A 26,643-nucleotide genomic window follows, 5' to 3' on the forward strand; every position below is an offset into this window, starting at 1 on the left:
CTAATTTGCATATGCTTTAAATAGATAAAAAATATATAGCAATTTTAAAATTTATCTTTTTTTTCAAGCCTTTTAATCCTGCCTTTTTTAATAAGATTTTAAGAATGGAAAGTTTTGTCCTGTGATATATATATTTTTAATAACTACCCTGAAGATGACAGTTTTAGTCATTCTTTTTCTTCAAATTGAACATCTGTTACCAGCCTATTTGGCCTACAATGGGGCTAATTAGTGTTGCCCTAATTGCTATGATAAAAATAATAATAATAATTGTCAACAGTGGGTCATTCACTAATTGTGATGCTATTTATAGTCATTAGAAAGGACATTAAAAGACGTAAGAAAAAAATAGAATTTTAATCCTTGAAATTGGCTAAATATGAAAATACTTAAAAAAATAAAAAGAATATTAATCCTTGAAATTTGCGAAGAATGTGGCTATGGAGCCTTGGTCCTCTTGTGGCTGAGAAAATGAAGGAGAAGGAGTAGGAGTCGCTACATTAGAATACTGATTAATGTGAGAAAATGAAGGAGGAGTAGTAGTCGCCACATTTAATCCTTGAAATTTGCTAAGTATGAAAAGACGTAAGAAAATAACAGAATTTTAATCCTTGAAATTTGCTAAGTATGAAAATACTTAAGAAAAAAAAAAGAATATTAATCCTTGAAATTTGCGAAGAATGTGGCTATGGAGCCTTGGTCCTCTTGTGGCTGAGAAAATGAAGGAGAAGGAGTAGGAGGCGCTACATTAGAATACTGATTAATGTGAGAAAATGAAGGAGAAGGAGTAGGAGTCGCCACATTAGAATACTGACTAATGTGATAAAATGATGGAGGAGGAGTATGCACATTAGAATATTCATTAATTTGGCCAATTCTGGCCTTATACATGACGTTGGCCACCCTCACTACATCATGGGCCGTGTCAATTGGGAGATTGTTCATCACATTCGCCCAAGATCGGGCGTATAAATCAAACGTTGTTTCAGCTTTGTTAGTTTCGAGCCGCTTCTCCAGTAAATTGTAGACCCTATTTTGGACTGCCGATGCCGTCCTCTTCTTTTTCGAACTTGGGTCTTCAGCTGGTGAGCAGACGGGGGTCGATACCCTGCAGGACCCACTTGAAGACTCTTCCTCAACCTCCTGATCCTAAAATAAAATAAAAAATAATATATAGGTTTACATAAATATATTATGGAAGTACGAAATTGGGGGGGGGGGCTAAATGTAGGTGGGTGAAAGGTTTATGTAGGTTATTGAAAGGTTTATGTGAAATTTTCACTGTTTCTAATATGTTCTCATTTGGATTTCAGTATAAATTGAAATATTTTTAAAGAATACTTACAACTTGCTCACATGAATCTTCTATAGTTGACGATCCTTTCTTTGGACTTTCTTGGTCCTTGAGAAATAGTAGTAACTCATAATACCAAAGTGATGGTACATAAGATTCCTCCGTTCCACTCCCAGATTTGTTTTAACTTTCTACTTTTCTGCACTCCTTCCTCCATACAGTTCTTAAGGAGACAATTTTTCTAACTACAACATCACGCGTACCTGCGGGGTTTACTTCCTTAAATTTGGACACGAGTATTTCATATGCATTGTTTTTCATAATTTTATTTGAGTTTTCTTTACTTTTAATTCTCCATAGGCATGGATGTTGATGGTATATCTCTATAATGTCTCTTACGAAATCTTTACTGTACGCTTCCATTTTTTTAGTTAGGCAGCACAACTATAGCTACAAGCGCACAGTACGAGATTTTGGGCATAAGTGATAGATTTGGTTGTCCGCACCCATCCACCACATCCAGACATCTTATCACAATAGAACTGCGGATCAACTGCGAAAAATTGGACAATTGGTTGTTGCAGTGAGTGGCGAAGCCGCCAACCACAACTCCAACCCCGACCATGTTCGAAATTCGGGTTGGGGTTGAAAATCGTTAGACAGGAGGCGAGAGTTACCTCCCTTTGCCGACGGGCGGAGAGTCTTTCTTCCAGTCTTCTGACCAGCCCAAGGGAAAGTGAAGTCAAGACCTCCATCCTGAGTACCCTAGACCTCGAGGAAGCGCCCACCGGTCACTCCTGGGGTGGGACCACGCAGTGAGTGCGATCCTGACCTTGAACTCTGGGAATTGGTTCGGCGACATGCTCTGGACAGACCTCATCCAGACAATACCCTCCCCCATGGCAATTTCCCTGCACTAGCTTCCAACTTTTGCAATCGATAATCGTTGAACTTCTAATGCTACCGACTTGTAGTTAAATATAAATGGACAAATACATCATGTAATGGAGATGACTTGGGAATGCTAGAAATGTGGACGGGATGTGCAGTAACCTATGTGTTTCACAAGTTTGCAAGAATTCTACAAATTATATTGAGTTTTTTTGCCGGAGAGTAAAGGAGAGTGTGTGTGTGTTCTAACGTTTATTACGTAACAGAAGAAAATGCAAACATGACCTACTCACTTACAAAACAGAGTAGCAATAAATTACTGAGTGCAAATATTACATAGGAGAAAATGAAAACAGTAGTAAATCGAAATCTGTAGAAAATTGTGGTGTGAATGTAGTGAATGTGGCACGGACGGGGACGCGTGGTTGGCACCCCCCCCCCCCCGGTGGGGTGGGAGGTCAAAGGGTGCGCGGAGAAGGCGGGAATGCCCGCGCGTCGGTGTGGGTGGCATTGTATAGCGAGGTCCACAGGTGTTTACATGTGTGTGTGTGTGAGTGGACGAAGGTGGGAGACGTGCAGAGGGGGTCGTGTTAGAAGTTTAGGAAAATTAGCATAGGGACTGTGTTGTGTGTATCCAAGAAGGATTAAGGACTGACGCAGAAGCAACCACAGGAACGGAATTTCTACGGAAAACAAGTAAATCACCTTTTCCATCCACAAAAATAACCATGGAAGCATCGACCTATGCAATACAGTGGTCATAGAGGAAGTCAGATGTGAGGATGAGAATAATGGAAAGGAGAGCAAATTATGTAAAGAGTAGCCTACTGAAGAAAGAAGAGAAATATATATCACAAAACGAGAGAATGATACAGGTGGAAGAAAAAATCGTGAAAAGTGGGAAGAAGAAATAGAAAATAAAGATCTTTGTATGTGTATGGTGACGTCACGTCACCACATGTATATCTTTTAATGAAATAGTAATATTAAATAAACCATGGCATAATATCTTGCTGTAACAACAGTACACCAGCATCAAAATCATAGAGCAGAGCAAGAAGTAGCTACTTGGCCCTGATAAAAAAAAAGGACAACATACAAGGTTCATCCTCTACAACATTAGGAACCTTATACTATCCAAAAAATAAATCCAAGAAGAAAGGAATAAAATAAATCAATTACAAAAACATTTCGAAGGAAAAATATACAGTTAATGGGTAGTTTCTTATTAGGAAATTAAGATGCAGAAGAGAAAAATAATGAAAAAGTGGAAGAAGAAGGGATATTGAAAGAAGTTAGCGAAAATTAAACGCTCATGAACTCGTGTAATAATAAAGAGCGAAAAACTACTCTAGTTGACAACTTAACAGTGTTGTGTCGTTGGCGTTCGTGTCCAAATGCGATCGTGTCTAATAGCATTCTGGCAGACCCCTGCTATGATATTTGATTGAAAAATAGCCACATGCAAGCTTCAGAATGGCAACGGGAGAAGAAATATGCCCAAAATACGTTCGAACTTACCAACAGAAATGGGAAGAATTCCCAGATTTAAAAGATTGGTTAAGGCCTGTGAAAGGAGACGATAATAAAGCGTTTTGTTTGTATTGTGGTTGCAAATTAGTGCCAAAGTTGTGTGATTTGCGTAAGCATTCATTTAGTTCAAAGCATATAAGATCTTCAATGATATATTCAAACTTGAAACAATCACAAGGAACTGGAGCCGAGGGACGTTTGACATTGTTTATCGTACAACATGCAACGTTGAACGTTGCATATCACCTAACTGAATTATGTAGAAATATATTTTACGACAGTGAAATAGCTCAGAATATGAACTTTGATAGGACAAGGTGTAGACAGATAGTGGAATATGTAATGGCACCACATTTTCAAAGGGAGCTGGGAGACGATGTAGGCGATGCTAATTTTAGTATTTTGATTGATGGCTCCACACATGTGTCATTAGTGAAGTTTGTTGGTGTTACAATAAGGTATTTCAACAAGAAACAGTGCAGAATTGTGTCATCATTTCTTGGATTTGTTGAGGTTGAAACTGAATCTGCAGTGTCATTTGTTGCTGCTATTAAGAAATTATTGATGGACACAAAGCTTCAGTCACAAAAATTAGTTGGTATTGGTATGGACAGTGCAATCAATATTTCTGGATTGATTGATAGCATTTGCCGATTACTCAAGGAAGAATTCAAGCTCCCAAACTTGATTGTGTTTAGATGTACATCCTTTTCTCTTCAGTGGGGATTGTCCCAGTCTGCAGCAAAAACATTGCCTTTAGAGCTACCTTACCTTGTGCAGGAAACGTATAGATGGTTAGAAGATAACCCAGCAGGGCACTTATATGAAGAACTTAATGACGGAGAAAAACGACTTCAAAATCCAAGAGAGGGTGATGTCAGTTGGATTGCCATAGAACCTGCAGTGTCCCGTATTTTAGAACATTGGGAAAAGTTGAAACAGCTTTTGGAAACTAACATGGCTTCTTATCCCTGTAGCTACATGACGGAAAAGTTGCTTGAACTTTACACTGAACCGGCAAATAGACTGTATTTGATATTTGTGTGTTCAATCCTCAGAGATATTATGCGGATCACAACTTTAGTCCATGGTGGAAATCCTAATCCACTGAGGTTTTTGCAAGACTTATCAAATCTCATCCTAAGCTTGAGCAGGAGGGTGATTGTTCCAGCAGCAAACATAAATCCATTGACGACAGACTTCAGCTCCTTTATCAACCCCAAGGCATATCTTGGCATTGAATTTGAACAGATGTGTCAGAAATCAAACTTGTCTAAAGAAATGGAGAGAAGAGTTCGTGAATGTTGCTTGTCATTTGTTGCCGACCTCTGTAATGAGTTTAGAAGAAGGTTGCCAGAGAACTTCGAAGTTCTTCAGATGATGTCTCTGTTGTCAGTTCAGGAATGTTTTAAAGGTTCCAGGGAATTTGTTGCAGATGTTGCTAAAATGCTAGGGTACAGTCCAATGCAAATTGAAAAAATTGAATGTCAATGGAAAAAGCTTCAAGAAGTAAGGTGGCATGAGAGAACATCGACATTGAAATTTTGGAAGGAAGTAGGTGATTACAGTATAGTGCCGTTAGCCAATCCCTTTAAAGACGTGTATGACTTTGTTATTGACATTATTTCTTTGCCCCACTCGGATGTAGAAGTTGAGAAACTGTTTGGCCAATTTGATATTGTGAAACTCAAACTTAGAGATCATTCAAACTTGAATTTCCTCTCGGGAGTTCTTGCAATCAAAAGTGGGCTATGTAGACAAGGAAAATGTTGTTTGTCGTATGAATTGCCCACAAGTGCACTACAGGAAATTGAAGGAAAGACTTCGTGCGCCCTCACAGGTCCTTCTGAAAAAGAAACCTGTGAGAGGATCCAGTGGTTTTCATGTGAGGATGAAGATGATGTTGAAACTATTATGTCCCTGTTAATTGACCAAAGCAGAAATGATTGTAGTCCAGAGATGACCTTAGATCTGGACTCGAGCATCGAGAACAATCCTTCCCCAAAGGTTTGTTTTTATTTATACTGTGGTATGTAGTTTACAATTCTATATAGGTAATGGATGAAACCTGGGTTATTCATAGATTTGATATCACTTAGCCCTCAGGCACTGCAAGGATGCCGTGCACTGCAAACACGTAGGTTAGTGACCCATAACAGTGTTGAATGGCCACTGATTCAAAGTTCATCTGTTGCTCTGATGGTTTTCTTTTTCCTTCATCTGAGTGTTTAACATACACTTCTCACTGGTGATTGACCAGTGGGGGAGCTGGTTTAGTTGCCAACAATCCAACCATGTGACAGGTAGTGCTGAGTTACATTGTGCCAGTAGAAGGATGGCTGCCTCATAGATTGAGATACTCTTTTGGGTACCTCATTCTGTGTGTAGCCCATAGATGAAACATTCGGGACTGTACTGATAAAAAATAGATAAATAAATAAAAAACATAAAGAGAGAGAGAGAGAGAGAAGTGTGATTTAAACTAAACTGCCAACAGTCCTCAGGTCCACCCCCCATCCACCCCAACACACAATCTCTGGGAAGAAACTGGATTGTTGCCTGTATGAGTCTGTTTCTATGTCACTGGCTGAAAATGGTTAGTTAGGAGAGGGAAATTGCTAGTTGTCTTCTTATGTATGGAAAAAATGTAAGAAATACAGTTGAAGTTGAAAGAGATAGATCTTGGGACAATACTGGAGACCAAATGTCAGTTCCTAAGCTGCTCTTCTTGATAGAGCCGAGGGTGTTGATGGGTTTTGAAAATGGGCAGCTTTTCTGTCCATTTTGCAGGACCTCAACCTGAAGGTACCTGTCATTGGTCCCTCCTTTAAGGTTTCAATTTGATAAGTGCAGTGAAGGTAGATATAGTGAAAGGTAATAAATCTGGATTATTTGGGGGGTCATAACCCAATGCAGATTAAGAAAAGTTTGTATTTAATGGAAGTTTTTGTAGTCCCGACTAAAACTTAACCTATCTTAATGATTTGTCAAACAGCTCAGGATTTTCATTGATGGTGAGAGTTTGTATTATCCTTTTTGGAGTCGTAGGTGCACTGGAGTGTACAGTCATTGTTAGGAATGAACAATGACAACACATGACCTGGCTCAGCAACCTGTTGACACATGTGCTGTGCTCCTATGTAATCTAGTGGTTACTCAAAATTGACTAATGATTTGCTTGTTTACTGTATGTATTCAACACTTTTTATTTATTCATATATTTATTTATGTATTTTATCTAAAAAATATTTTCTATAGAGTACACTTTCCTACCATGTTTATTTTTGTATATATATTTTTATTTGATATTCAGTCACGGCATCTGGACAGTATTTTCTTTCCATTTTTATAATGTACTTCCCTTTTTAAGTCACTTTGCCTTTGAAGCGGTAAGCTATCATAGTGGCTTTTTTATGAGTTTGGTTTCACTTAATATTCTGTATTATTGATATATTTATTGTTATATGTTTATTTCTTATTTTATTTATTCTTATATTATTGCCCATTATTTTCTTTACTCTTGAATTTGAATGCTGATCAGGATGTCCAGATTATTTGAAAACCCTAATTATTGACATCTTAATTTTAAAGCTTTTACCATTATTCTAAATGTTTGTTATTGACATGTATAAGCTAAGTTTAGGAATGAGTTAGTCTAATTTGTCATGCTTTTGAATAATGTTGTGGGCCTAAGGGTTACTTTGTAGCTAAAATGGGAACTAATTTTTTTTTTTTTTTTTTTTTTTTTTCTCTCAACAGGAGATGCAGGAGGAAGGATCACCATGTCATTATAAGATGAGCCCATTGAAAACTGATGCAGATTATATCAGCTCAAATGAGGATTATACTGAAATGGTAATTAGTGGAAAGGTAAGAAATTTTTTGCTTTATGCTTTGCTGGTTTGCCCTTGTTTCTGTTCTTCTATTTTATGCTGTAAGATATGTGAGAGGTCCTTGGTAAAGGGTAAGGATTTTTGGCTTTCATGGATTTAGAGAAGACATATGTTAGGACTAACTAGGCATTGAGGTCTTTGCTATGGATGTTTGGGATAGGGGGGGGATTTGTTGAGTGTAGAGTTTGTGTAAAGGTCAGAAATGGAGAGTAAATGTTTTTGACAAGATGGGACTGTGTCTTGCCACCATGTTTGTTCATTGTGTGTATGGATGGGTTAGGGTGGTAAGCAAGAGTTTAGAGTTGGTGAATGAGAGTGGAGGGAAGTGGGAGGTGAACCAAGTCCATGCCAGGAGGTTTTGAAATGAAATTTATGTTGTTGTGTAAGTGTGCGGGTATTCTGCAAGAAAGATGGGGGGGAACAAATTGATTGATTGATTGATTGTCTTATAAATTTTAATGATATTATATTCAATTTTCATTATTCATGGAGTTTAGGGGACAGAAATAAGTTTAAATTAGTTGAAAAGTTCTAAATAAAGTCAAAATAAATAGACTTAAGTTACTATTACTTTTTTTCAGGTGGAGGGGTGTGGAGTGTATTCAGGGATGTGATTGGTGGGAATGATTTTAGGCCTTTTCCTTTTTGGCTACCTCCCTTGTAAAGGGGAAAAAGCCTTGGTATATGTATGTATGTAAGTTACTAGTATATTACAGTACATTGTTGGGAACTTGTCACCATATTCTCAATCTATAATTTGATTGATTTAACTAATCATTGACATCATGACATTTCAGTTTGATTTTACTTAGTTTGCTTATTTTGCTGCTCAAGTACCGGTAGACAAAATAGTCAACTAGTGGCTTGTGGTATTAAAAAAAAGATAAAGATAATATATTGCCCCTGGTCTCTCTTGCAGAAGACCTGCAGCGTTCTGGTAACCAGCAACAGTCCCTAGGTGGGACCATGAGTCACTCAGGGAAGAGTTATTGTATTGTTGTCTGGGGGTTGTCAGTGTGGGAAGTATTGTAGTATGAAGTGTTCAGTGACCTATGTGTGGTGGTTGTGCCTGGGGGTAGTTTCACTCTGTGGCCAGGCCTATTCAGTGTTGGTACTGTCTTAATGACAGGTGTTGTCCTGAGTGTGCCAGTGTGTTTTTTCTCAAGTGCAGGAGTTTTTCTATGTACATACATACATATACCAAAGGCTTTTTCCGTCTTACAATGGAGGTAGCCAAAAAAACAAATGCATAAAAACCATTGTTTTTCTATGTATGTCAGGAAATTGTTGTTGAAATATTGAGTTTGGCAGTCTTTCTTGAGTTTTAAGATGGAACTTGAGAAATGAGAACACACACTGTATAGTTGGTACTGGCTGGATGGGCTATATAACTTCATAGAACATTCCAGACCATACAAGAACAGTTATGGTGTTTATGAATTACTGATGTGCTAGACTTTTCTAGATTGATTTTAAACAACCAAGAAACAATATACAGTAGTAAAAATCTATTTTCTTTGGGGGATTTCGTGACGCTGCAGTTGAACTATTATAATGATACTAAGGCTATGGGGATAATAGTAATCTAGACTTATTTCTGAATATAAAAAAATGCGATATAACAATTGAGCAATAATATAAACTGACATCTGCATTGTAGAGGTGTCCAGACAGTTGATTTTACTCATGTAGACACTTTCATTCAGATTGATTGTTGATTTAATTGACAATTTGATATTTCGTTCTCAAAAGTTGTGCTCAATGTTACAGGGATACATTATAGACAACGGCATCGCAGAGATGCACGGACAATTGGTTTATTTAATTGAAAATTTGGTATTCAATATGTAAACAATTTGTGGTCAGTGTCACAGGAATTAGAAAATACCTATCAGTCAACACCCCCCCCCCCTTTGCTATGTTTCAAACATTGTCATCCGAACGGGCTCCAAACAATGTCCGCTAACCCGTGAATAGTTTGAACTGCCCGCGTGATGAGGATGATTCAAATATTTGTCGTCTGATGGCGCGCCTGGCTTACCGCGTATTGCCAAAACAGCTTGTGTTCGGACGATGCGTTGTTTGTTGTCCAACTAGGGAACGGAGGCGGTATGAGGACGATATTTTCCGAACCATCGGTATCATTGTTTGAGGTGGAAATATGGATGCAATTGCTACTCTTTGTGTGTTGTGCTGCTTGCATCATAACCATGTCCCCTCCACCTGTAAAACGACCCAGGAAAGTGCTGTCGTTGGAGACGAAGAGGGAAATATTACGTCGATGTGATGAAGGGTGGTCAAATGCACGCATTCAAGAATATTTTGGCCTTGCAAAATCTAGTCTTTGTGAAATGAAGAAAGCTCGAGAAAAGATTATGGCATACACGGACGAATTCTCAGCTGCGTCAAAGACTGGTAAGAAGAAGGAAAGAAAGGTTATGGCTAGGCCTAAGAATATTGAGCTAGACCAATGCGTTATCAAGTGGTATTATCAACAACGCGCTAGTGGTGTTTCGGTACGAGGTACAGATTTGAAAATTGCCGCAGAAAGATTTGCGAGTAATATTGGGCTTCAAGGATTCAAAAGTTCTGAAGGGTGGCTTTTTCGATTTAAACTCCGACATGGTTTATCTAACGGGAAAGCATACGGAGAGTCTTTGGATGTCAACGACGTCGTTGATCAGGACTGGAAAGAAATTAATGATTTGGTAAAGAAAGAAGGAATATTACTCGAACAATTGTATAACATTGATGAAACTGGCTTATATTACCGCTCAATTCCGGAAAGTACTTTAGTAAGTGTTAAAGAAAAATCACTGCTTAGAGAACTGTGTAAATCAAGGGTGTCGTTATTGTTTGGTGCAAATGCGATTGGTTCCCACCGTCTGAAACCTGTTGTCGTGGGAAAAGCAAAACAACCTTGGAGTTTGAATTGTTCAATGGATTCCCAGCCAGTTCATTACGAATATTCTTCGAAGGCTTGGTTCACTGCAAGCGTGTTTAAGAAATGGTTCTTTCAACATGCCGTACCCGAAATATTGCGCTATCAGATGGATGTGATGAGAATGAGCAGAGATAGAGTGCGTGCTCTCATTCTTCTAGATAATGCTCCCGTTCATCCAACGTCCTCGGATCTTGTAGCCGAAAATGGACGCATAAGAGTGAAATTTCTACCATCGAATATAACTTCCCTCATTCAACCTATGGATCAGGGAATTGTCGTAGCATTCAAGAGGCTGTACAGAAGGAGATTCCTGGAGGAAGTTTTGGTGGTAGTTGATGAAGAAGATGGGAATATGGGGCCGCTGACACTGGAAAGGTTGAAAAAATACAACCTCCGTTCTGTCATCTACAACATAGCTCATGCATGGAATGACGTGCCCAGTTCAGTGCTTGCTGGTGGATGGAATCGTCTCTTGCATGGTTCTGAGCCTGTCGTCGATTTTGAAGGGTACGAGGCAGCTGATTTCCATTGTCATTTTCTTCAGGCTGGGGGAAATGCTACTGTTGAAGACATAAATGATTGGCTGGAGTGTGACGAGGGAGACCCAGGTCAACAAGTGTTGACAGAGGAACAGATTACTGCTGAAGTGTTATACCCTGATGGAGGCGACGATAGTGAAGAGGATGATCCTGTGGTATCACGTCCTAAAACATTGGAAGCAAGGAAGGCAACAGATGTTCTGCTGGAGTACCTGGAGCATCCAATTTCGTCACCACACATGCAATGTTATGGTACAGTTTTAAGGGAAATTCGTGATGTTCTGATAAAAGTGCAAAGTCGATGGTCTATGAAGCAGACAAACATAGAGACATTCTTCAAGCCCACATCACCATCTCATCCTTCACCTAGCCCTATGTCTCCATGTAGCCCATCATCACGACCAGACTCTTTGTTGGCTGATGACATACCACTGCAAGTGCTACCTGTGTCACCATGTTCATCAGAAACACCTCAGTCCTTCCAGGCGAGTATGTACAATAATTGATGTGTAACCTACCTGATGATGTACCACTGCCTGGTCTACCTTCATCACCATCCTCCACAGAAACACCATGGGCCCCTCCAGGCGAGTACAATAATTGGTGGGTAACCTGTATGTTTGATTATGAGAATGTACATCTGTCTTCTTGGTCTATCTGCCATTCATGTTTGTGTAAATACAAGTTACACTTGTGTAATACTGTACTATACAGTAATAGGTCACTGTAGGTTTGTTAAGGTAGTGAACATGCTCAATATGACTTCATGGACCTAGAGGCAGGCAGTGGGAGGGATGGGGCAACAGACATTTCCCATTTTCCATAATTTGCATAATTTTCATTCCAGTAACCCCTACAAATAGTGGGGTTCACCTATAATGAAAATATTTAATTAAAATGCGAGTATAACAGAATAAATCTTTGTAATGGGTATTCCTAATATTTTATATTTGTATTTTAGTGTACTACACCCATGCACATTACAAGACCCAAACCTTTGAGTTCAGGTTCCCAGATCCTTTTGGGTCTTGACTTCGTGTAGGGCTACAGAGAGCAGGATGCTTTGTTCGATCCTGTGCCCCATTTTAGTCACCTTTTACAACCTGAGTGGGAAAACACTGGCAGTATTCCTTCCTCCCCTACCACAGGGGTAGGTGAAAATGGTAATACATGTTCAGAGAAATGGTAAAGGACAGTATTAAGAGTTGGGGGGACAGCATAATGGAGAGACAGTTGAAGTGCAATAAAGTAGCATCATTTCTCCATAAGTAGATATTTCCTCTAACACAGACAAAATGATGTGTGGCTCTGGCCCATAGTGCCCTATATAGACACTAAAGTATTGGCTGCATGCTACTGAGCAGATTTTTACTGTACATGCAGCCAGTACCTCAGACAGGAGATTGATGAAAGAGTATTGAGGAGAGTGAAGAATGGCTGTGTATAGATGATACTATGATGCAAGGAAGGGAGTGGGTGGGGGATGGAGGGTTAGGGAGTGGTTATGTGTAAATGCTATTTTGACACAGCCCAAGGGAATTCCCCCCCCCCCCCCACCTCCCATTTTCTATTTTTCTGTATGAGGGGATGGAGAGGGGAGGGTCCCCATTAAGTGAAGTGGCCTTACTGTGGATGTGTTGTGCCATGCTGCATTGCTTCTGGCCTAGGGCAGTGGACAGGATACAAGGATGGCCCATCATCCATGAGGAGCTCAGATGAGAAGAAGGAAAGGGTGGTGGGTGGGAGTGGGTATATGCCTTTTGACTTTGACTAGCTCCCTTGGTATATGGATGGATGGTATTTTAGTGACTTGGTCACATCTCTATGGACCAAATTGCTTGGCATTCTAAATGAGTGGAGACAAGTCTCCATTCACAAAAGAGTATCAGTTTTAACTAATAAGATCCTTCTGTTTTGGTGCACTCTTAAGCTAGCCCTTGCCACCTCTACAACTCAACTTCTTCAGTGTGATATTGTTCCCAAGGTTAAAAGCACTGTTCATCTTCTGCAAAATAATAATACTACAGTATAACTCCTGCACAAGTAATTTGATATAATTAGAATTTCGTAATTATGAGACTTTCAATATTATGTAAGAAATGGAGTATAATAAAAAAAAATTCAAATAGAAGAAAGAAAATTGTGAATTAAGATTGGGTTGTTAATGTGATAGTAGTTATTTTTTTAAACTCTTTACTTTGTTGTTAATCTCTTTTCTCAAGTCTAACTAGAAACATTCACTGAAGTAACTGAAATATTTGTGGTCCTTCCAGTTGAGTACTCCTAGGAAACTGACAATTTGAAATGAAAGTGTAAGACTATAGACAAAGAAAAATGACATAGATGTATGAAGATGTATATAATTGGCATGTTTTTGTGTTGTCAAAGAATTCCACCCTTCTTATTCCTATTCATTTGTACCTCATCTTTTCTATATCTCCATTTTCCTCTCTCATCACCACAATTTTCTTAGCACCTTCTACTGCTACCACCACTGTCTAACCCTCTCCACATTCAACAGCTCTCTAAAATACTCTGCCCAACTTCCCCATACCACCTACTCTGTCATTAACATATATCCATCTGCACCTTTCCTTCTCTGCCTAACTCGCCTCCCTTTCGTCTTAACTTCCTTCCAAAACATCTTTTTATTACTTTAAAAAATTTCTGTCCTACTTCTTCATTTTACCACTGCTCTCCCTTTTACCTCCTTTTATTTTATTTTTTATTTTTTATTTTTATTTTTTTTTTTTGTACCTCTCATAAATATCTCATCCTATTTTGCAACCACTGCTTTTTTTTTTTTTTTTTTTTTTTTTTTTTTTTTTTTTTTTTTTTTTTTTTTTTTTTTTTTTTTTTTTTTTTTTTTTTTCCTCATACAAGCCCACCGGCTACGCCGGGGGCCTTGGCCTGCGGCGCTGCTGCGCGCCCTGGGCTACGCCCCTTTTTTGGAAAATAAAGAGTTCTTCGAGTTCTTCTTCGAGTTCTTCTTTTTCGAGTTCTTCGAGTTCTTCGAGTTCTTCTTTTTCGAGTTCTTCTTTTTCGAGTTCTTCTTTTTCGAGTTCTTCGAGTTCTTCTTCGAGTTTTTCGATTTCTTCTTCGAGTTCTACTTCTTCTTCTTCGAGTTCTTCTTCCTCTTCTTCGAGTTCTTCTTCTTCTTCTTCTTCTTCTTCGAGTTCTTCCTCTTCTTCGATTTCTTCAGTTGGCGGTGTTACCGATTTACCACCAAACGCGAAGGTGTTACCGATTTACCACCGGATGGCATAAGCAACCATTAAATTTTTTTATATTAGAAATATCTCATCTTATTTTGCAACCAGTCTCTGCTTGTTTCTTCTCTTCTATTACCTTTTTCATTTCATCATCTCATCACTCACTACCCTTCCTTCTATTCCATCCCATCCTCCCTGTTCTACATACCATCTTTGCACACCATGTCACTCCCCATGAAACATCCCCATTCCTCTTCCATTCCTATCTCTACTCTAACCTTCGCCCCTCCCCCACACTTCTCCCAGCTTCTTGTAATCCTCTCCTTTTCCTTCTCATTTAAAAAGCTTATTCTAAGCACCCTTCAACCTTCCATAAAATAATCTGATACCCTAACTATCTCCCCCAAGAATATGAACATCCAGAACTCTTACAGCTCTTAGATACCACTACATAGTCCATTAATGCCTAATCAATCACCCTTTCATCCACTACCCTCTCCCATGTGGTGGTGGATGCTCGACTTTTCTTAAACACTGTTAGCTATCATCAACTCTTTCCTATGATTTTTATCTAGCACTCCAAACTTCCCAACCACTCTGTCTATTGGTTTATACCCTACTCTGTCATTGAGATCTCCCAATACCACTATATTGACATTCCTACCAAAACTCTAACCACTCATTTAAATCTATTTAAGAAAAAAAATCCCTTTCCTCTACACTCCTCTCACTACCAGGCCCAAATGACTTACAAAGACTTTAATCTCCTTTCCCAGTTTCGCCTTCATCCACATCAACTTTAAAGATACTTCTTTCCATTCTACCACATGCTTTCCTATCCCCTCACTAGTAGAGACACCCCTTGCCTCCCTCGCCCTCTACTCACTCTCAACATCCTCATCATTACACTCCCAAACTCAAAATCACCCTTCTCTTTCAACTTAGTTTCACTTAATGCCAACACATCCATCTTCCTTCTTACAAACATACTGCTTATCATGTCCCTTTTACTCACATCTGTACCACGCTGTCCACACCCATGCACATTTAAAGACTCGGATCTTAAAATTCTGGTTGAAAATCTCCCAGACCCTCATATGCCTTGACTTCATGTAGGATAGGGTTATAGAGAGTAGAATATCTAGTCACTCCATCCCACTTTAGCAGCCCTTTATAACCCACAAGTGAAACACGGGCAGGTTTTCCCCCTTCCCCCCCTTTACTACAGAGGACAGAGGCAAAAAATGGAAATACTTAAAGAAGTGGTACAAGACTGTTTTAAGAGGGAGCAGCATAACGGAGGGACATTCATAATACAATAAAAGTAGCATAATTTCTCTAGGAGTAAATATTTTCTCTAATTTAGGCAAAATGATGTGTGGCTCTATTTTGTAGGGGTGCTCCATCTAATTCCTAAAGCATTGGCTGCATGCTGCTGAGCAAGTTATACTGCACTATAACATGCAGCCAATACCCCAGTATGGGGTATTGGACAGTCTTCAGACAGGACTGTTAGATCTTTGTAAATATTTGCTACCCAAACCCCTTCATACATGAAGAGGGAGGAGGGCTGAAAACAACCAATTTTTCCTCATTGAATAAGGTACAAGAAAATCTTGTGCAGTTAGCATGAATTTTATCCTAGGTGGTGTAAAACCTATAAGAAAATATTGTACAGTCAGCATTGTTGTATTACAGATCACCGGAGAAGACAGTCCTGTTGAGATTGAGTGGACGGATTCTGGAGATGAGAAGAAAGAAGATAAAAAAGTCATGATGCCAAAACGGAAGAGGGGAAGGCCCCGTAAAAGTGAGCAGCAGCAGACACAGAGTGAAAACGGAGCTCCCCCATCAGATGAGCAGGAGTTTCATGCCGAGGTGTATATATTGATATGGCAGCCAAATTCTACTTAATCCATTCTAAGAGCAGAATGTAACATAGTTATGTAGAAATAATGACTATACATGTAAAAGTTGTATACTTATCTATCTATATAACAAAGGGTGTCTTCCTTCGTATAAGGGATGTAGCCAAGTCAAGGCTTAAAAATAATATGAAAAATTTGCATATTTACCTACCTATACTCGTTGCATTGAGAAATGGCCGTAAGGGCGGAGCACTGGGAGTCCCCCTGTGTTGCCACATATAATTATTTTATAATTTTATTTTATTCTATAATTTTATTTTATATTTTCATAATGTTGCCACATTTAATTATATTACAATTTTTTGTCACACACCACCACTGAGGTAAAAATCAAAGCAATGTTTTCTATACAAAGGTTTCGTTTCCTCGAGTCAGACATGGCATATGAGCAAGGGAGAGTGACGTTGCCCTACATTTATTCTCTGGCCCCGCCCCCCTCACACTGCATTCAGTGTGAGCCGTGCGGGCCGTGTTATCTGTGGAGATGTGGCAACACCGGGAAATCTCCTAACCCCACCTTAGTGGTCACTTCTCGTTGCGCTGACTATAGTAGTATTTTATGGGAAGGGGAGCTACACTCGTGATGACTAAAAATTGTTAACATCTGTTGTTAACTAGTGCTCTGCATAACACATGGATAGTGGATTGTGGGAGTGAAATTTGTGCATTATTCATCCTGACTGTACAGTATTTTCTTGTAGCTTTTACTTCTAGGATGAGGTGTAGGACAAGAAGAACAATTGCTAGTTGTCAGCTCTTCACATGCAAAGGGGTTTGTGTAGCCAATATTTACAAAGATATCTTGGGGTATCTAGAGACTGTGTGTCTGGAGATCCTTGAGGTTGTATCATAAAGTAGAGGCAAGGGTGTTGATAGTTTTGAAGATAGGTGTTGAAATTGTCCTTTTCAGTGTCCTTTATCTACCACTTCTAGGAGGTACTTTTTGATGATCCCTATTTAGTATCAACTGTGTACAGTAAAGTCTCGTTTATCCTGCATGTGTGGGGAGAGTGTGCTGGATAAGTGATAATTCTGTTGTTTTGGGACTTGCTTTTAAAGAATGACATATGAGTGATAAAAAAAATAGAATTGTTTTACATAATAACGATTACTGTAACAATGTATGTACTCACCAATAGACATTTTGAGATGTGTAGTTTAGTAAGTAGTGGTACAATAGTAGTAGGGTAGGTAGGCATTCAGGTTTTTTATCATAAGTAGGCTCACACTTTCTTACAACACTAATATGTATTGTTTTACATACATACCGATGGCTTTTTCCTCCATACAAGGGAGGTAGCCAAAGTCAAAGGCATAAATCTACTCCCACCCATTCCATCCCCACATGCTCCAAGTGAGTATTAAGGGAGAGAGACTGGAGGAAGTGGAGAGCTTTAGATACTTGGGTGTGAATGTGGCAGGGAAGGGACGAGTGGAGGTGGAGGTAGAATGTAGATTGAGAAAAGCAAGTAAATGCCTTGGGGGATTAAAAAGTGTAATGAAAAATAGACATTTGGGAATGGATGCTAAGAGGAGATTGTATGAAGGGCTAATTGTGCCGACAGCTGTATGAGGCAGAAATGTGGAACATAAAAGGAAGAGTTTAAATGTGTGCAAGATGAAATGTTTGAGAAGTATGGTAGGAGTTACTAGGCTTGATAGAGTGAGAAACGAGGAGGTGAGGAGGAGAGTGGTGGTGGAAAGGGAGTTTGAAGATAGGGTTGATGAAAGAGTATTGGGATGGTTTGTACACATGGAAAGAATGAATAAAAAAAAAAATAGTAAAAGAGGTGTGGAAGGCAGAGGTGGTAGAGGGAGTGAACATAGGGGATGACCAAGGATGAGATGGATGGGGTAAAAGGGACATTTTGAAAGAGAGGAATGTCTATTGAGGATGGGAGAAGATAGGGTTGAGTGGAGAATGGTTGTGTATGGATGATGCATGGAAGGGAGTGGGTGGGGGATGGGGGGGAGAGGGAGTATGTGTGAATGATATTTTGACAACCTCAAGGGATTTCTCCCTGTCGTCTATTTTTCTGGTATTGTTTTAAATTGTTTTATATTAAATCATATTTACTTGTCTGGATAAACGAGACTATTATATTTGTTTGGTAAACATACCCTAAATCCAAACAGGGAATTAATAATATTCTATATCTCGTTTTAACAGATGTTAGAGCGTAAAGTTCGTCCTGTTCGGAAAAAGAAAGGCACTTTTATAACAGGGCCAGACTATGTCAGTGCATATGGAGATTCAGATGATGATTCAGTAAGTAATAAAGGTAGTTGTGATGCACATTGCCTGGTTAGAATTCATATTAAAGCACAAATAACTTGAGAATAAATTAGTTACTGTGGTGCCTGGAATATTTGTGAATTTCAACAGTTTGTAAGGGATTACAAAATGAAGTAGTATGTGCAGGTGCATTAGTGTATTGGGAAGTGTCTTTATGGGAGTTCTCTGCCTGATAGTTAATTTAATCTAATGTAGATTCACCTCAATCTGTCTTACCTAAGTCAATCCAAGTTGACGTATTGTTACCAATTTAAGAATTTTTATGTATTACAGGTCACTGGAGAAGACAGTCCATCTGAGATTGAGTGGACAGATTCTGGTGATGGAAAGAAAGAAGAGCTAAAAGTCATGATGCCAAAACGGAAGAGAGGAAGGCCCCGTAAATATGAACAGATACAGATGCCGAGTGAAAGCAGACCTCATCCATCAGATGAACCAAAGAACTGTGGCGAGGTGTATGTTGATAGAGCAGAGGAGCCTGAGGGATATTTGAAGGAAACCTGTTCCTCACGAGATTCTGAAATATCCCCGAGAGTGTCCAATGAAATAAAAGAAATAAAGCAGGAAGGTAATGAGCTGTTTGCATCGCAAGAATGGGATGTGTTTGATTTAGGCAGAGTTAAAAGAGAAGACCAACCAGAAAACATTATTGCTCTTGTTGAGGTAAAATGCGAGGTAGAAGATGAAGAGATGGCCCACATTAAAGAAGAAAAGTGAAAGTTTGTGTTAAGACGTGTACAAAGCACTTTTCTCAGATAAAATCTGGTTTGTTATTGCTATGAGTAAATGTGATTTTCTGTTTAGCCTCATTACTTTTGTCTTGACCACCCCTTTATAAGGGGGAGAAGGCCTGGGGTATTCAGGTAAATCAGGCTGTAAAAGGAATGTATTCACCCATTGACTTTTTTGTGTCAGGATGCGTGCAGGCCAAGCAGGTTAGACCATTGCTGCTTGTGTTTGAGGTTGAGGTGATGGCAATTCGAATGCTGTCGCCAGCAAGTAGGACCAAGGGCATGGTTAATTAAATTCGACCCTAAAGAGTCCTTTGTAAGGGGCACCGTCCTAACCACTCGATAAGGGGAGTTCGTGATATTAAACTGGAAGTTTTGTATCTATTGACCCTTAGAATACAATGATGCCTTTGTAGGTGTCATAAGGTGTAAGTGGATATGAGGATGCCAGCAGCAGCATCCTGGTTATATTTATTTTGTAGTTGTAGCCGAGTGACCCCAATATTCTGTGAACAGGCTTGATCACGTTTTCTGTGATTATGAATATTCTGGGTGAAAGAGAATGCGCATAACAGCTGTAACTATATATTTTATAGTGCATGTAATCTGATGAATCATCGTTCATCAGGCATCGTAATGTGCACAGGAGTATTTGAATTGTATTGAAGAGGTTAATCTGTCGGTATTCCAAAAGGCCTCTTGTACCTTATGAGGGAGGTAGCCAGCCAAGGCATGCACCCACCCTTTATCTGTTCAACATCTATTTTATTTATTATTAGGAAGCTCGCTGGCTGAGCGGGTTAGGGTGTCGTTATTTGCGGTGAAGGTCAAGGGGATGGCAGTTCGAATCCTGCCATCAGCGAAGTTGAACCAAGGGCATGGTTTATTAAATTCCACGCTACAAAACCCTCTGTGAGGGGCACCATCCTAGCCTTCCGATAGGGGGGAGTTTGTGACGTTAAACCATATCATCATCATCATCATCATTATGATTATTTTTATAAATTCTTTATTTATTTATTTATTATATCATCATCATCTCTGCTCCTTGTAGATGATGAACCATCCATGCCCCATGGCCACTGCCAGGGTTAGACGCAGTGCAGGACAACCATCAAAGACATGATACCATAAGGTCATGAAACAAGCACTGCAAGACCAACCAACAATTTCCCTACTCCCCCAAACTCCTCCAGACATCAAAGAAGAACCACACTAGCATGACTATACAGGCCATCATCCGTTTTTAAAGCCATACCAACACAGCATAGGCCAGGCCTAAGAAACAAACTGCCTCAGATGCAACCACCACACAAATAATAGCAAACATCTTATCCAACATTGCCTTACTCTAATGTTACTTAGACACCAACATACTATTCCTTCCTTGTGATACTTGGCCAATCTGGTGGCTGTTGCTGCTCACCCGGAAGCCATAGCACCACTTTAATGAGAGTCGAGACTGAAGAGGAGCTCAATGGAAGCATATACAGAAATTGGTACATGTTCAAGTTAAAGACTTGAACCCAGCTCAAACAAGTGAACAGTGATCTAGACCATTGCACCATCAAAAGATATAAGTTGAGCACAACTTTTTATACAGGGTGGGGTGTGGGAACTTCCTTATTTGAAAATTAAATAAGAGACTACACATTTCAAAACCTTATATTTTGCCTGTTACATAACGGAGGGGATTTACACATAATTGAACACGTTTTTAAAAAGAATATTTAAATGGTGGCCTCTATTTTCAAAATGTTGATCAGGAGAATTTGGAAGTTTTGGTCCACTCTTTCAAGCATGTTGACCGTGATATTGGGAATTTTAGGATCATGTTATCCTGTAGGTCTTCCAGGTCTGTGGATGATCGTTATAAACCAGGGATTTGAGATAACTCCCCAGAAAATAATGGGGCTAAATCAGACGAACATGCAAACTATTTTATGTTTCCTCTCAGGGAGGAAGGCTTCTCACAAAAAATCCATTGAAATCCTGGTGGTGTGGGCTGTGGCCCCATCTTGTAGAAACCACACATTGTCCAGTTCCATCTCTTCAAGAGCATGCAAAAGAAAAGAAAAAAAAAAAATCTGGATCCCCGTCAACGGTCTGAATTCACGTTTAAAGCACGACTGTTTGTGACTGAAATGGGTGTAGACAGAAACCTCCCATCCAGCCCCTTCCATTGAGCCCTTCCCCAATTCACTGTGACCATCTTTAACCATGCCTCCTTTTCAAATAAGGAAGTTGCTATGCCACACCCTGTATTTGTATACTCGAGTTACATATGTATATATACATGAATTTTGTGTTCAACCCACCCCAGCCATGATAGTGCATTTGGTAGTATGTACACATGGGAAAGTATTTTACACACATTGAATGGTCCCCAGTGTAAAGATATTCATCTTTTCAACCACATTGTTTTTCACTTTAATTCCATGCCATCATGGTTGAGACTGATGAGGAGCTCAATGAAAGCATATACAGAAACTGATATCTGGTCAAGTGAAGGACTCAACCCATCTCAGATGTAACAGGTGAAAATAATTTCCCTTGTGTACATACTATCAATTGCACTATCATGGCAGGGGTGGGTTGAAGAGAAAATTCATACACTGGGTGCAGCAGGTATTTGAGAACAAAGAGATGTCCATGTAATAAGAAAAATGACACTGTGATATACAGGTGAATACCTACCCACTGTATGTATTCATTTGATGAAACCGCCATCATTCGCAATAACAGCTAGACGTCTAAACCACTGGCAGGCAGTAATGAGGTGGGTCTATGGAATGTTTGCCATTGCAGCTACAATAGCTTGCTGGAGAGTTGCAATGGTGTTGTGTGGATGCATGTTGGAGGCCCTCTCAACAACACCCCAGACTTTAAGTCTTAAGGATTAACATCAGGAGAGCTAGGGAGCCAAATGTTGGGAGTGACATGGTCATGAAAATTGTTGCCCAGCCATTCTTGGGTAGTGTGGGCTGTATGTAATTGGATCAGATTCTTGTTGGTAAACATATGGCCTACCATGTGCTACAGCAGTAATCCATGGTTTCACAGCTGTGTCTAAAACATTGGTGTAAGCAGTGGCGTTGTCTCGAAGACCTTGAGGGAAGAAATATGGAAGCATCACATTGCCTTCATTGGTCACGACACCCAGAACCATTACAGAGGCTGGAAATTTTGTGTGCATGATAGTCAGAACCTCCTTGGCAGTTTGACACAACCACTGATCATTTCTGTGGTTCACCTTCTGTTCCTGGACAAAGTTTATCTCATTGGAGAAGAACCACAGCATTCCTGGCTCCTCTGGATGTTTCATCCTGTTTAAGAGACACTTGGCCCTGGTCACTTGGTTCTCCCTGATTGTCTGGGACATTAACTGTCCTATCCGCATCATGTACTACTTGTAACGGAGGTCTTCATGAACCACATGTCAAATGGTGGCCTCAATGTGTAACTCCCTGCCCAGTGCCCTTATGGACTTCCCAGGGTTCTTGTTGATGGCAGCTTGGACAGAACTGATGAATTCAGGTGTCCTGATACTGTCAGCACTGGCAATGTCGTTACCGGTTAGAAACTGTTACCACATCAACACTGGCAGCATCAAGCTTTCTGGACTTTGAAAACAAACGACCTGGCGACATTCAGGAATGCAGCGATCTCGGAGTTGGAGTGCCCTGCAGCCAAGGAGATGATTACAGCATGCCTCTTCATTTCCTACCATTTTTCTACCATGTTCAGCCTGAATAAAAAAAAAAAATGGTTAACTGTGGCATCTACAATACTACATCACCAATAAGGTATGTTCTCGAATGCCTGCCACACCCAGCATATGTAACTCAAGCATACAAATATAAGAAAGTTAGGCTTTATACCTCTCTTGATAGCACAACGGCCTAAGTCACTGTTCTGTCTGAACTGGGTTCGAGTCCTTAGTTTGATCATGTATCAGTTTCCATATATACTTCCATTGAGTTCTTTGTCAGTCTCAACTGCGGCATGGAATTAAAATGAAAATTAATATGGTTGAAAAGATTATACATGGGTGGAGGGTGGGTGTATGCCTTGGCTGATTACCTCCTCTCGTCCCCCCCGTGTGTGTGTATGAGAGAGAGAGGGAGAGGGGACAAGGAAGGAACGTTATCATGTAAATGAAGTGGCCTTATTGTGGGTGGGTGTACATACTGTCCTGCATGGCTTCTGATCCAGGCAGTGTGGCAGGAGACATGGATGACCCTTCATCCACAAGGAGCTAAGATGAGAGGGAAACAATAGGTGGTGGATGGGAGCAGTTGTGTGCGAGTGGGTGCATGCCTTGACTACCCCCCTTATAAGGGAGAAGAAGCCTGTACTATAGGTGAAATATACATATATCTCTGCGTCTTTCATTCTTTTTCTTTATTCTATATGAAGGAAGAATAATTATTTAAAATTCACTGATTGGAAGCCTGTTGGTCTGCATCAGCTGGTAGCAGTCCTTGGGCCCTCCCAAGAAATATTTCGGGGAAGAAACTTGACTGATGTCCGTGTTGTATTAGTGACTATGTCACAGACTTGTGGTAGTAGGAGGGTGTCATGGGTTGCCAAATTCTTAAAGGAGATAAAGAATTACAATCCTTTGTTGCCTTGACATTTACTAAGTGAAAAATCTGCAGCCCCACAGTGGCTGGCAGTGGTCCTTGGAACCTCCCATAGATCTCGCTGAGAAGAGACTGACTTGTATATGTTATATTATAATAGGATAGTCATTATGTCACCAACTGAAAGTGGTGGAGAGGAGAGCAGTTGTCAGTTCCCCACATGTGAAAAAATGTAAGAAATAAAGTTGATGGAATCTCGGGCCCAGTTTAGAGATGGAGTGTCAGCCCCTCAGGGTTGCATTGGATGGAGATGAGGTTTTGAAAATGGGTAGCAGGACCATCTTATTAGGTACCCATCATTGGTCCCTCAAAATGTAAGCAAGAATTATTAGTGCATATTTGTATAATAAAATGTGAAAAGAATTGTGCATCTTTGTACATGAAACCAGACCTGATAGCTACAATTTACATCTTTGTTTCAGGGGGAAAAATGCAAATATTGTTTTACATTTTGATCATTTCATTAGACAGAATGTATTACAATTTTGTGCATTTTCTTCCTGTTTTCTCTCTTTGGTGTCGAAGAAAGAGTGTGAGGGAGTGGTTATGTGTGGATATTTTGACTCGGCCCAAAGGGATTTCTCCCCATCTTCTCAATTTTTTCCATAAGGGGATGAAGAGGGAGGGGTTGCCGATTAAGTAAAGTGGCCTTGTTGTGGATGTACTGCCTTATTGCATAACCTCTAACCTGAGTAGTGGGCAAAAGACCGGTATGAGCCATCATCCATGAGGAGCCAAGATGAGTGGAATGGACTACCTCTTACATAAGGGGGAAGAACCCTTTGGCATGTGGATAGATAATTAGTGTATCATAAATATTCCAGTTTTTTTTTATAAGACGGAAAATAGAGAATATAGTACACTAAACTTTTTATCATATATCACATCTGAAGCTGAAGGATAGAGTAGAGCTAGGTGTGGAGGAGGAATGGGGATGGTTCAAGGAGGGAGTCACAAAGTGTGCAAGAATGGTGTGTGGAACAAGAAGGACAGGAGGAAATAGAAGGAAGGGTAGTGAATGGTGGGATGAGGAAACAAAGAAGGGTGTAGAAGAGAAGAAGCGAACTTTCACACATTGGTTACAAAATAGGACGAGGGAGTCATGAGAGGTACAAAAAAAAAAAAAGTAAAGCAAAAGGTAATGGAGGGAAAGAGGAGAGCAGATGTGAAGTGGGGTAAGAGTTTGACAGAAAATTTTGAAAGTAATAAAAAGATGTTTTGGAAAGAAATTAAGAGAGGAAGAGGAGGCGAATCAAGTAGAGAAGAAAAGATAAAAGGTGCAGATGGAGAGATGATAATGGAAGAGAAGGTAGTAAGGGGAAGATGGGCAGAATATTTTAGGGAGTTCCTAAATGTGAAGGAGGATAGGGAGGGAAAGATAGTTGCAGTGGGAAATGCTAAGAAAATGAGAGTGATGAGTGAGGAAAATGGAGGAGAAATAAGGAAGGATGAAGTGAAGGCAGTTGTTAAGATGATGAAAGCAGGTAAGGCACCTGGTCTGGATGGATGCCATGCAGAATGTCAAAAAAGGAGGTACAGTGATGGTGGACTGGCTGGTGAGGTTATTTAATGTTTGCTGGAGAGAGGGTAGAGTGCCGGAGGACTGGAGGAGTGCCTGTATAGTTCCACTTTACAAGGGAAAAGGGGACAAGTGTGAATGTAGTAGTTTCAGAGGGATTAGCTTGTTAAGTGTAGTTGGGAAGGCTTATGGGAGGATCTTGATTGAGAGGATTAGGAGAGGAACAGAGGGAGTAATTGGTGAGGAACAGTGTGGATTTAGGATGGGTAGAGGTTGTGTAGATCAGATATTTGTGGTAAGACAAATATGTGAGAAAGCTATAGGAAAGGGGAAGGATGTTTTTTGGGCCTTTATGGACCTGGAAAAGGCTTATGACGGTAGACAGAAAGGCACTGTAGGAGGTTTTGCGGATATACGGGATAGGAGGAAAGCTTCTAGGAGCTGTCATGAGTTTTTATGAGAGTAGTAGAGCTTGTGTCAGGATTAGAAATGGAGAGAGTGAGTGCTTCGAGGTAAAGGTGGGACTTCGTCAAGGATGCGTCATGTCGCCCTGGCTGCTCAACTTTCATATGGATGGGGTAGTGCAAGATGTAAATGCAAGGGTAGTGGGTCAGGGATTGGAGATGGTTAAAGAAAATGGAGAAAAGTGGGAGGTGAGCCAGCTGTTGTTTGCTGACGACACTGCACTTCTGGCAGGATTGGAGGAGGGATTGAGGAAGCTGGTGACAGAGTTTGGGAGAGTGTGTGATAGAAGAAAGCTGAAGATAAATGTGGGTAAAAGTAAGGTGATGAGATGTACAAGGGGTGAAAGTGGCAGTAGTCTGGAAGTGAGTGCTAAGGGAGAGCGACTGGAGGAAGTGGATAGTTTTAGATACTTGGGTCCAAATGTGGCAGGAAAAGGTGGAGGTAGAATGTAGATTGAGAGAAGTGAGTAAATGCCTTAGTGGATTAAAAAGTGTAATGAGGAATAGACATTTGGGAATGGATGCTAAGAGGAGACTATATGAAGGAGTGATTGTGCTAACAGCACTGTATGGGGCAGAAACATGGAACATAAGAGAGGAAGAGAGGAGTTTGAATGTTTTTGAGATGAGGTATCTGAGAAGTATGATGGGGGTTACTAGGCTGAATGGAGTGAGAAATGAGGAGGTGAGGAGGAGAACAGGGGTGGAAGGGGGGTTGGGAGATAGGGTTGATGAAAGAGTATTAGGATGGTC

General features: G+C 40.1%; 1 protein-coding gene across 5 annotated transcripts; it reads left to right on the plus strand.

Moving 5' to 3' along the window:
* Positions 1-2,716: 2,716 nt before the first annotated feature.
* LOC143035172 (uncharacterized) lies at positions 2,717-23,756 on the plus strand. 5 transcript variants are annotated; one of them, XM_076201833.1, is made up of 6 exons: positions 2,717-5,725; positions 7,478-7,588; positions 16,005-16,184; positions 18,405-18,503; positions 18,804-19,098; positions 20,316-23,756. In XM_076201833.1, the coding sequence occupies exons 1-6, from the start codon at positions 3,662-3,664 to the stop codon at positions 20,354-20,356; spliced, it is 2,790 nt and encodes a 929-aa protein (XP_076057948.1). In that variant the 5' UTR covers positions 2,717-3,661; the 3' UTR covers positions 20,357-23,756. The 5 variants fall into 5 exon arrangements, with proteins under 5 accessions (XP_076057948.1, XP_076057950.1, XP_076057946.1 ...); XM_076201835.1 differs by having other exon boundaries at positions 2,717-3,827; positions 5,154-5,725; positions 18,804-23,756; XM_076201831.1 differs by having other exon boundaries at positions 18,804-23,756.
* The last annotated feature ends 2,887 nt before the right edge of the window (positions 23,757-26,643 follow it).

Source organism: Oratosquilla oratoria, chromosome 18 (assembly GCF_046742065.1).
Source record: "Oratosquilla oratoria isolate Oo_2021 chromosome 18, ASM4674206v1, whole genome shotgun sequence".
NCBI classification, from domain to species: Eukaryota; Metazoa; Arthropoda; class Malacostraca; order Stomatopoda; family Squillidae; genus Oratosquilla; species Oratosquilla oratoria.